At 31.7% G+C, this 13,328-nt stretch overlaps 1 protein-coding gene across 1 annotated transcript in view; it reads left to right on the forward strand.

The window, feature by feature from the left end:
• LOC125236779 (uncharacterized protein K02A2.6-like) overlaps positions 1-12,923 on the forward strand; it is a 32,198-nt gene extending 19,275 nt beyond the window's left edge. Inside the window, exon 5 of the mRNA XM_048143705.1 lies at positions 12,765-12,923. Within this exon, the coding sequence (XP_047999662.1) occupies positions 12,765-12,923 (159 nt within the window). The remainder of the gene's footprint in view (positions 1-12,764) is intronic.
• The last annotated feature ends 405 nt before the right edge of the window (positions 12,924-13,328 follow it).

Below are 13,328 nucleotides of genomic sequence, written 5' to 3' on the forward strand. Positions count from 1 at the left end.
ATGCCTTTTTACAATTTCATGCAAGAAAAAAAACACTACTATCTAAACTCACTATTTCAAACCACTTAAGTAATATCACAATAGTTTATAAATATAAAGCAATACAACTAAATACATGTCAAGAGTAGCGATAATAAAAATCATGATTACCAAACATTAAATAAAACCAACAAAGTCATCAACACTATAATAATTTTTCTCTAATAAGAATAATTTTAATTTATATTCGGCCGAATAGTTCGGTTACTTTTTTAATATTTACCGAATAAACAAAGTAAATCAATAGCGTATTGTTTCGTAAAAATGAGTTAAAATGAATGAAAATATAAATACTATAAATATATACAATAATTTTGTAAACAAGGTAAAGTAACGTATCTTAAGAAATAAAAACCAAAATTTTCTTATGCACAAAATTATAGGAACATTATAAATGTGTACCCATTACCAATCATTGAAAGGTTAAAACTCTAAGCCAGGATTTATAATATGGCTCAACCTAATATTCGGCCGAATGTTCGATTCGGTAACAGCTGAACCGAATATTCGTATTCGGCAAAGTCCGTATTCGGCCCATCTCTAGTTTTGAATGGTGGAATGGTTGTTTGTAATGTGTGTGTTTTATATTAAGATCAGGTACGGAATGAGTTTTTTTTTTTCAATAAGTAATTTGAGCAATCAGCAATGAAAAATATTTAAAACAGTAAAAATATGGGATATGGGTTAAATTGTGGCGTAGGCGAGATGCTGGCAACCTGTCACTGCAATGTCACAGTTTCATTTTCTTTCAACCCCTTGTAACATGTCAGAAACTTGCTTCCATGTTTCATCATATGCAAGCATAATAATTATATTTTTTGTTTAGTTGATTAAATTCCTGTTTCGGTCTCACGATAATTAAAATTTTGTTTGTCTCAAGTAGATCGTATTTTAGAAATACGAGATGGAGAGCTTGGAGATTTATAGTGAACCAAAATATTTAGATGCTTATTTGTAGCCCAATTTGAGTCTTGTTTCAAAGTCATAAAGGTTTTGCAGTAGGGATTTTAAGAAATGCTGCCTGGTCAAATTCAAATCAACAGGAAGATGTGTCAAATTTCAAACTGTACAATTAAATGATACTAGCCAATAAAAACAAATTTAAGCCATATTGAACCATATTACAAAGAGCGTTGATTGAGACAATTTTTAAAGCATGTGCAAATGGAAAAAAGTCTAGTGAGCCAATCCTGTGTCCAAACATGTGGAAAAAACTTAGTTCGGCCACGCCCTATGAGTAGATCAAATTGGACCTTATTCTGATCAGGAAATAAAACATGTTTTATTTAAATATTGTATGAAATTATGAATTTCAGCGTTGGTTAAGAAATACCAATCAGGAGTGAGGAAGTGGAGCTAGTGGGGATTTCAGAGTCTTGGAAGGGATGTTTGAAATGGGATGCAAGGCATTGCATGAGGATTCATTCATTGGCATTCGGGGATTAGAGAGCCTTCCGCTCGACCGTCAGACTGGTTCTATTTAGGTTTATTTGGGTAAATCTAGATTACCTATATTATGTCCTAGCCTAGATTTTGCTAGTATTTCATGATACTGGTATAGTTTGGGTTGGAGGATAATATAGAGTATTTTGTTAATAAGCGTATATTTCAGTGTTTAATTGGTGTAAATTTAAGTGTCTTAATTGTTATTGTTTTGGAGCTCGATCACTGCTAGTATTATAAAGTGTACTAGTAGAGTTTAGAGTTGTAGAACAATAGTGTTGCTAAAGTTTTAAAGTTTTGTTAGATTTGTGAGTGTTTCTTATTAGTTAAAGAGTTAATTGTGTTTTAATGTGTGAAATGTTTTAGCTTGGATTGCTTTAGTGTTATTTTACGCTAGAATAATCTTTGTTGAAGGATTTCATATATTACTTAGTTCTGTTAGTTAATTAATAACTTTTGTAAATAAATATTGGGGTAGATGATTTTAGTAGGATGAACTGGTCTGATATTTTGCTGTCTTTTGGAGGGATAGGGCGGGTAACCTAACGGTGTTCAACTACAGCCCTAGTCAACCAAGGGACATTTCTTGGGTTATTTTAGTAGAGTCCAAGTGAGCTCTTGGCAGTTTCCTGCGTTTATTAAGACAGGATTTTGCTCCTGGAATCTGGACGATTTGAGTTGTTATCTAAACTTCTTAAATTTGCCAGGTTCTTGTCCAACTTTCCTATTTTATTTTACCCGTCTGGCTGACTTCTTGCTGTCCCAATCCCTAGTGTGAGAACCAGCCCACGTGAAGAAATAGGGTGTCAGGTCAAAGGGTTATTCTTCGCCCGTCTTAGTTAGCTTTAGCTAGAGATTTTCCATTGCACTTTCGGAAAATCACGCGAGTAAATTAAATGTGCGATTCGGATCGCTAGTTTGCTAATATGTCGGTAGAGTAGATGATTAGTTTAGCTGTTAGTGCTAGGATTTTGTTTGGTATAGGAAATATTATTAGTATTAAAATTGTTTTCTCCTTTTCAAGTCTTTATTCATTTTCTAAAAAAAGTTAAACTAACTATATATTTTTAACACGGGTTTTGGTTACTTAATATGTTAGACTTTAACTGTGTGAGTGATTTTATAAATTAAAAATAAATAAATAAATAAATATTATAGGACATTCTTACACGGATTGTATGAGTCCTACGGTAGGCTCAGGAAGGCTTACAGTTAATAATGTTCAATTATTGAATTGGGATTAGTAGGGCTTATAGGAATTTATATTAACTATGTTTATTTATGACAAAATGACAAACTCGACATATACATTTATGACTTTATATATATTTTTGGTCCCTTGTATACCTACTGGTAGTATATAAATATATTGTGAGGAAATTAAAATAAATAGCTCACAATATAATGTAAGATTGTAAATTCATTTTGTTTTAAAATAAAAATGATTATTTTTAATTAGCTTGTCCCTCAGCAGTTTGTCTGTCTATTCTGTTATCTATGAACCTGTGATTTTTACATAATGGCTTTCAAATATAAAGTCATATTATTCCAAATACCTATCATAAATGATTTGTCTAGACTGGATCGAGGCAGAAAGTTGCAAGATCGTGGTTTATTTTGGTCCGAAAGGTGATACAAAATGACTACATTAACAGTTTGGATAATATTATTTTGATAAATACCTACAAAAAACAATGATGTACAAAGTTACAGAATTCTGGAGAATTGGAGTAGTCAGATACACTGCTCTACTACCAGTATTTGATATTTTAAAGTGTCCCTTTGAAAATCCTCTCTGTGGTGATGAAAGTGTCACAACATAATGGCTCGGGCAAATGAAAGTAGTCCTGTCATTATGAAAAGATGTCCCTTCAGGACCACAAAATAGTTCCTTCAGAACTGGGGCAGGGGTCTGACCCGCAACTGGATGATGGCCATGGACTGTCGCGGAGGCGGAGCGACATCTATAACCCCAAAAATAAAATATTTTAAAATATTCTATATTTACTATTGACTTTCTATATTATAATATGGTGACATTTTAGATTATTTACTGACAAACATTAGTTATTTTAATTTTGACATAATTATGCTCAATTGTTTATTTGTTTTATTTAACTAAAACAATCTGATTATAATAGATTAAATCCCATCTTTTAATTATAATTTATTATTCACTCTGATTTATGCTGTGAACTTAATCCATGTATTTTGGTTATTGACATTTTAGGATTATTAGGCGTAATAGGGCATTACTGTTTCATAATATGCGAAAAGGACTGGTTACTATTTGCGGCTACAACATTGGGTTCTACATAGACACTAAACGATCACTAGGTCAAAATACTGATCCAATATAAGATATTAACTTAATTGATTGTTTTCGTTTCATGGTAATTAATTTTATTTAATAAATTTTAGAGTTTCAATTTTTGTATGGTTATATAGGTTAACTAAATAGGTAATTGATGTTAGTTAGGTATTTATAGGGTCAGAATATCACAATTGGTGTGCAGTGACCAGGATGTATGTATATATATATTTTTTATTTACTGTCGTGACTCGGGATGTACATAATAGTGCAATTGGCGCTAGCGTTACCACGATATACATATATTTTATTTGGTGACGCCAGCGTAACTAGGATAAATAGATTTTGATTAAAGTGGTTAGTCTTTTATAAATCTTAGAGTTCATTTACAGTGGTATTCATTATTTTTAATTTCTTCATTTTAGTTTTTATAGTATTGAGTTATATATCTTATATTGGATCAAAGCTGTTGTTATAGTTGATTCGTGTAGTCGATTGATTATAGCAACACAATTGTTGTTGTGAAGACGGATAGCATATTATGAAATAGGTACTTTTTTAATATTTTAAATTTTATTCATACGTCTATTTAGTAGGTATACCAAGTCAACTGTAATTCATTCATACTCATATTGTAATTTGTATCAGATATTGTTCAAGTTTAAGTAAAGTTTCCTACATGGGGAGGCGTACATAGAATTGTTTTAAATAGTTTATTACGTTACGTTCGTACATAGAAGTGTTTTTAATAGTTTATTACATTTCGTTCGTACATAAAAGTGTTTTAAATAGTTTATTACGTTATGGACGTAGTTACATAGAAAGTGTTTTAAATAGGATACTATGGACGTCGTACATTTTAGTATATTTGCGTGTGAAATTATCATTTTGAAGTAGTCTAAAATGAAAGTTACCATTCTGAATTGTTATTTATGGCATCTTTGTTGGCGTCACTTAAATTCTTGAGAACACTTATAGTTCGACTAGACGTGTTACCATCTTAAGTCCCTTTGTTTTTGTAATCTAACAAAAAGTTGTCGCGCCAACCACTTGACCATTTGTCGACGATAGAACAAGTGTTATATTATGGTTTTTGCATAAAAACGTTAGCGTTTGTTAGTTAGCTTGATTATTTTCGAGTAGGGAATATTATTTTTTATGTTTTATAGTTGTTCTTACATGTTTAAATTTCGTTATACCTATTGATTACTTTGTAGATACTCAATATATAACTAAATTCAGTATGTTATTTTGGACAGCGGGATACCAATTTTTAATCTAGTATTTTTTAGGGTTCCGTAGCCGACTGGGAGCTCTTATGGTTTCGCCATGTCTGTCTGTCTGTCCGTCTGTCTGTCCGTCTGTCTGTCTGTCTGTCTGTCTGTCTGTCTGTCTGTCTGTCTGTCCGTCCGTCCGTCCGTCCGTCCGTCCGTCCGTCCGTCCGTCCGTCCGTCCGTCCGTCTGTCCGTCTGTCCGTCCGTCCGTCCGTCCGTCCGTCCGTCCGTCCGTCCGCGGATGGTCTCGGTGGCCGTGGGCGCTGGAGGGCTGGGGTTTGGTGCCAGTATGTATATCAATCACGCCGACAAGGTGGCCGGTTTTTTTTATATACTACGTCTGTGGCAAGCAAGCATACGGTCCGCCTGTTTTATGTTGAAATCAGAAAATAATTGTAATAATAGTTGCAGTTATAGTAATAATAGTAGTTGCGTTTAGTTTAAACGAATGTTTTATTTCAGTTTGTGAAGTAAAGACAAAGGGAAGGTTATATTTAGTTGATTAGTAACACTTTGTGTTTCATGTAATGAAGTAAATATGCTCGGTTACATAATTTACAGTACCTAAAGATATAAAACAATTGAAAACATTATAGGCTCATGAACTTTTATCGACGGTTTATAAGTAGTTGTTGTAGGAAATATATATAATACAATACTTATATTATTTGAATTATTAACAAAAAAAATGATTTTTGGAATTAGGGTAGTATTCTATTTACGAAGTAAAAGTTAAATTTATTAATGCAATTACGTATAATATTGTATAACGTAATTACGTATTGTATTAATACAATTACATAACCCAGACTTTAGTAAAGAATTTTATTTGCAAACCGTAAGCACTACCATAGTTTTAGTAGGGGTTTTATACCAATTAGACGATCAAGGAAGAAATTACATTTTTTATTGAAAGGTTTTCATAGCTAAGCATTGAGTGACAGTTTTGATAATTATATATTATATTTCAATCCAGATAATTCACAAGAAAATGTCACCTATTTGCCAGAAGTTTTAAGAATAGATTTATTGAGCAGATACATAAAGTAATGAGTCACCGAGGCATGTACAAAGTTTTAAGTATATTAGGGATCGGTTCTATTAGAAAAGCAAAACACCATTTTAGTAAAACGAGTTATCCTTGCGTGTCATGACTGTCAGTTAGTAAAAAACGATGTCGTTAAAAAAAAGTAGGATCTTGGCAATCTATAGTTAGGTACTCAAAATATTGAAAATATGGTAATATATATGGTGGTAGATTTTTGCTTACTGGTTAAATTGGTATTAGCGGTACAGAATTCGTTTAGTGAATTCGTTAAATTTTATAAATTAAGAAAAGCTACTGTTTTGAATTAGAGGTTCATAATTGCGATCATAAAACATTTACGATTTATCTATATAAATTTTGTTTCTTTAAATCATATATACTTTTGTAAACGTCCTTTGCTATTTGAGGTAGTTAAAATGCTATTGTTTTGTGCAAGGTCCTTTGCTTATGTGGGTTATACATAATATATTAACGTTTATTTTTATTTGAGAAAGTTATTCAAGAACTCTATATTCATTAGTGTGTATTAACTGTTTTTGGAGGGGTTGTGAGGCGGCTTCATTCCATCTTTAAATTCAATTTTATTTTAAGTTATTAAAATATATAAAAATAAATACACATATTCATAACTGACTTTTAATGCTAATACATAATTAGTAATGAAGCGTTTATTATATAGATTATATAGCAGCATTTTATTTCTTCAAACACGTAGATTTTTAAAATTTCTATTATATTTAAAAACAGTATGTTAAAAATAATAATATTCAAATTAGACAAAATACATTCCTAGTTAAAAAAAATACTGTTTTTACTATTTTAAAATAATTTCAATTAAAAAAATATTTCTCTGAATATTTAAACTATATTTAGCTATTTCTTATTTTACAAAGGTTTATTGCTATTGAACTGGGCTCTCCATATTTCTTTTTTCTTCCTTCTTCTTCTTGATTTTAAACAGATCATTTTGAGGAACATTTTCCAATAGATATGAAAAAAAAAAAATAGTTGTTTTTTTAGTATATCTCTATTATAAATATATTAAGTATATGTTTGCTAATTGTAGATTTTCTTAAAAATTAAATAATTGTACCTAATTTTTATTTTAGTTTCAACTTTTGAAAAAGCAAAAGTTTTGGTACATTTTCGGGGATGTGTGAAAATGAGAATGAAGATGAATAAATATGATGGTTGTCAGAAAACATGTTAAATTGCAAAAAAAAAAATATTTTATTTATGCAGGGCCCTGAAAAAATAACAAAACTAAACAACGATATTTCTTTTGACATTCTGACTGGAACACACACACATACACAAAAGAGGTAATACGGTAGTTTGGAGTTAGGTTAGGCTCGCTAAAAAAAAAAGAGCATATTAGCAGGTTTAAGCTGCCGCCGTGTTATCTCTATACTACACACAACATCAGAACAGGAAACACTACACACCCATCAGTAACGAGATGTTTAGTACTCTCTCATATGGAAAAGCATAATCATGAAGTGAGCTTAGTATTTTCTTATAATATTCAGTAATTTAGCTCGTTTCGAAAGATTCGATTTGCAATCTAGTTGTGCTTTTTATTGGTTAGTACTATTTGTTTAGTGATTGTATAACAAACAGTTTATTTATCAGTTTATTTGTCATTTCATTTGGAAATCAAAAGTTTAAGCATAGCATAGCTTAAACTTTTATAATTGACATCCCGTTATTGATGAACATGCTCCAGACTAGGAAAGGCTTTTTGGGGAAATAAGTCATCAGATACGGTGTTGGAATTAAATCTTTTAAAGATAGTAACCCCTCGAGTGGCATAGAATGCTCCTTGGTAAAAGGTTCAATTTTGTCTTAAAAAGAGATACCGTTTGATTCCTTTCTTGGTCGCTAAAATATAGACTCAAGTCGGAAACTCTCGTATGTATCAGTCGGATCGGTAGAAGGGTAGGCCATTGGCATACACAGCACAACTTCTATTCTTTTGTTGAGGCAAAATTAACTGGCTGCATTTTTAATTGTTTATTTCTAACATGAATGGCCCTGTAAACTTATTCCTTCAGAAATGTTCATTCTTCAGTTTGGTTTAAACACACACTACACACACACACAGCCGCAACAAAAAAAAAAGGCTTACACGAAGGGAAGAATGTTAAAAGAGATTTTTATTAATAGTTTTACTTGCAGTAATTTATCATTTTTGTTCAGAATTTTGTATACTTTTGTTCGAAAATTTACTTCTGCAAATATATATCCTTAATATATTTAAGCTACAGTAAATTTTGGGAGGCGATTGTAACATGTCAGAAACTTGCTTCCATGTTTCATCATATGCAAGCATAATAATTATATTTTTTGTTTAGTTGATTAAATTCCTGTTTCGGTCTCACGATAATTAAAATTTTGTTTGTCTCAAGTAGATCGTATTTTAGAAATACGAGATGGAGAGCTTGGAGATTTATAGTGAACCAAAATATTTAGATGCTTATTTGTAGCCCAATTTGAGTCTTGTTTCAAAGTCATAAAGGTTTTGCAGTAGGGATTTTAAGAAATGCTGCCTGGTCAAATTCAAATCAACAGGAAGATGTGTCAAATTTCAAACTGTACAATTAAATGATACTAGCCAATAAAAACAAATTTAAGCCATATTGAACCATATTACAAAGAGCGTTGATTGAGACAATTTTTAAAGCATGTGCAAATGGAAAAAAGTCTAGTGAGCCAATCCTGTGTCCAAACATGTGGAAAAAACTTAGTTCGGCCACGCCCTATGAGTAGATCAAATTGGACCTTATTCTGATCAGGAAATAAAACATGTTTTATTTAAATATTGTATGAAATTATGAATTTCAGCGTTGGTTAAGAAATACCAATCAGGAGTGAGGAAGTGGGAGCTAGTGGGGATTTCAGAGTCTTGGAAGGGATGTTTGAAATGGGATGCAAGGCATTGCATGAGGATTCATTCATTGGTATTCGGGGATTAGAGAGCCTTCCGCTCGACCGTCAGACTGGTTCTATTTAGGTTTATTTGGGTAAATCTAGATTACCTATATTATGCCCTAGCCTAGATTTTGCTAGTATTTCATGATACTGGTATAGTTTGGGTTGGAGGATAATATAGAGTATTTTGTTAATAAGCGTATATTTCAGTGTTTAATTGGTGTAAATTTAAGTGTCTTAATTGTTATTGTTTTGGAGCTCGATCACTGCTAGTATTATAAAGTGTACTAGTAGAGTTTAGAGTTGTAGAACAATAGTGTTGCTAAAGTTTTAAAGTTTTGTTAGATTTGTGAGTGTTTCTTATTAGTTAAAGAGTTAATTGTGTTTTAATGTGTGAAATGTTTTAGCTTGGATTGCTTTAGTGTTATTTTACGCTAGAATAATCTTTGTTGAAGGATTTCATATATTACTTAGTTCTGTTAGTTAATTAATAACTTTTGTAAATAAATATTGGGGTAGATGATTTTAGTAGGATGAACTGGTCTGATATTTTGCTGTCTTTTGGAGGGATAGGGCGGGTAACCTAACGGTGTTCAACTACAGCCCTAGTCAACCAAGGGACATTTCTTGGGTTATTTTAGTAGAGTCCAAGTGAGCTCTTGGCAGTTTCCTGCGTTTATTAAGACAGGATTTTGCTCCTGGAATCTGGACGATTTGAGTTGTTATCTAAACTTCTTAAATTTGCCAGGTTCTTGTCCAACTTTCCTATTTTATTTTACCCGTCTGGCTGACTTCTTGCTGTCCCAATCCCTAGTGTGAGAACCAGCCCACGTGAAGAAATAGGGTGTCAGGTCAAAGGGTTATTCTTCGCCCGTCTTAGTTAGCTTTAGCTAGAGATTTTCCATTGCACTTTCGGAAAATCACGCGAGTAAATTAAATGTGCGATTCGGATCGCTAGTTTGCTAATATGTCGGTAGAGTAGATGATTAGTTTAGCTGTTAGTGCTAGGATTTTGTTTGGTATAGGAAATATTATTATTAAAATTGTTTTCTCCTTTTCAAGTCTTTATTCATTTTCTAAAAAGTTAAACTAACTATATATTTTTAACACGGGTTTTGGTTACTTAATATGTTAGACTTTAACTGTGTGAGTGAATTTATAAATTAAAAATAAATAAATAAATATTATAGGACATTCTTACACGGATTGTATGAGTCCTATGGTAGGTTCAGGAAGGCTTACAGTTAATAATGTGCAACTATTGATTTGGGATTAGTAGGGCTTATAGGAATTTATATTAACTATGTTTATTTATGACAAAATGACAAACTCGACATATACATTTATGACTTTATATATATTTTTGGTCCCTTGTATACCTACTGGTAGTAAATAAATATATTGTGGGAAAATTAAAATAAATAGCTCACAATATAATGTAAGATTGTAAATTCATTTTGTTTTAAAATAAAAATGATTATTTTTAATTAGCTTGTCCCTCAGCAGTTTGTCTGTCTATTCTGTTATCTATGAACCTGTGATTTTTACATAATGGCTTTCAAATATAAAGTCATATTATTCCAAATACTTATCATAAATGATTTGTCTAGACTGGATCGAGGCAGAAAGTTGCAAGATCGTGGTTTATTTTGGTCCGAAAGGTGATACAAAATGACTACATTAACAGTTTGGATAATATTATTTTGATAAATACCTACAAAAAACAATGATGTACAAAATTACAGAATTCTGGAGAATTGGAGTAGTCAGATACACTGCTCTACTACCAGTATTTGATATTTTAAAGTGTCCCTTTGAAAATCCTCTCTGTGGTGATGAAAGTGTCACAACATAATGGCTCGGGCAAATGAAAGTAGTCCTGTCATTATGAAAAGATGTCCCTTCAGGACCACAAAATAGTTCCTTCAGAACTGGGGCAGGGGTCTGACCCGTAACTGGATGATGGCCATGGACTGTCGCGGAGGCGGAGCGACATCTATAACCCCAAAAATAAAATATTTTAAAATATATTACATTTGCTATTGGCTTTCTTATAATATGGTGACATTTTAGATTATTTACTGACAAACATTAGTTATTTTAATTTTGACATAATTATGCTCATTTGTTTATTTGTTTTATTTAACTAAAACAATCTGATTATATTTGATTAAACCCCATCTTTTAATTATAATTTATTATTCACTCTGATTGTTGTTGTGGACTTAATCCATCTATTTTGGCTATTGACTTTTTAGGGTTATTAGGAGTAATAGGACATTACTGTTTCATAATATGCGAAAAGGACTGGTTACTATTTGCGGCTACAACATTGGGTTCTACATAGACACTAAACGATCACTAGGTCAAAATACTGATCCAATTTAAGATATTAACTTAATTGATTGTTTTCGTTTCATGGTAATTAATTTTATTTAATAAATTTTAGAGTTTCAATTTTTGTATGGTTATATAGGTTAACTAAATAGGTAATTGATGTTAGTTAGGTATTTATAGGGTCAGAATATTACACAAATGGGCACATGATAACGGAATCATTCTTAACTTTGCGAAAACAAAATGCATGCATATACACTCGCCATACAACCAGCGGGCTAAAATGGCTAGTGCGCAAAACTTAGATATTATAGGGCATACGTACGAATGCTTACATGACAAAAAAGCAAATTGTATATGTAATAAGCTGCAGTACGTCAAAACATTTAAATATCTTGGTTTATTAATTGACACAAACTTTAACTGGAGGCCGCACGTCACCGAGGTTTGTAATAGGTTAAGATCTGTTTTAGGAAAGTTCTATCAGCTAAATGGTGCAATAAATAAAAAAACATTGCGTGTGGTGTACTACGCACTTGCTGACTCGTTAATTAACTACGGGCTAATTGTTTACGGTCGAACATTTAAGACATATATCAATGATATACGAAACATTCAGATGAGGCTCTTAAAGTTTTTAGTTACGAAAAAAGTCAAAGACAAGTGTAATAAGAAATATGACTTATTGTTTTCCTTGTGTAAAATATTACCGATAGACAAACAGGTAAAGTACCTAATAGCCATTGAGTATTACTACAAAGATATGTATAAATTAACTGTTAAAAATATGTATAATACCAGAAGTGTAAGAGAGAAGCGATTAGTACAAAAAAGTGCTAAAAACTACTATGGTGAAAGAATGTCCTCATATATAGTGCCAAGAATTTATAATAAAATTAATTTTTTAAGACATACTCCAAAAATGTCAAAAACTATGTTAAAAACTAAACTTAAGTCCTATCTATCAGAGGACAACCAGGAGTTGTAATAATTTCGATAGTTAAAAGTAAAAAAAAAAAAAAAAGGGTTTAAATTAGTATTAAGATACAAACGTTAAATATTAATCTTAGAGTATTAAGTTACGTTTCTGTTTTATATCAAAACTGTATTTAAGTAACTAATGTCTAAAACAATGAGCGCCTCTCGCCATCAAACGTTACAGTTTGGCGAGGATTCCTGTAAACTGTTAATTATAAGTTTATTTTTTGTGAATAATAAAAAAAAAAAAAAAAAAAATGTATGATTGTATGTATGTATGTAAAAATATGGAAGTAACTAAACGCAAAACGTGACAGTCACTTGACAGAATGTTTTTGAGGTTATGTAACGAAGTGTCACTTCTTCCGTGAGGAGGGACTCCACACATTATTTTTTGTTTCAGGGATCATACCAGTTTGAGACTGACTACAACAAGTTAGACCACCTGCTGTGGGCACCGCAGCGTTCATATGGACGGATGAAACGGCGTATTGAGTCGCGCTGCGTGGGTGGCACCATCTTCTGCCAAGAGTATGAGTCCGAAGTCAAGCCTGTCAGTTAATATCAAGCCTCCCTAATAACAAAGTTTGTGAAATGCATATACTCATCCTTGACTTCTTTATGAATTAGATAATGTATTGAAAAGGGATGGATATGTGCTAGTTATTTCTCTTTTTGGTAGGTGGTCAGTAGGTTCTTGTTTTGCTAGGGATGTTACTTTGTCGATTCTATTATCGATAAAATACACGCTTACTCATGTTCTCACCTTAAAAATAATATAAAGTTGATACATATAAAAGTAACGAAAACATACAATATCTATTATCTATAAATATTTCATTAGGATTATTATGGCTTTTTGACCATGAAAGTCACATATTCATACTGTATTTTTGGCTAACCAATCTAACCATACCTACGGATTGCAAATAAATGGTTTGTTTATGTACTCAATACCTACATAACC

Source organism: Leguminivora glycinivorella, chromosome 19 (genome assembly GCF_023078275.1).
Source record: "Leguminivora glycinivorella isolate SPB_JAAS2020 chromosome 19, LegGlyc_1.1, whole genome shotgun sequence".
NCBI lineage: Eukaryota > Metazoa > Arthropoda > Insecta > Lepidoptera > Tortricidae > Leguminivora > Leguminivora glycinivorella.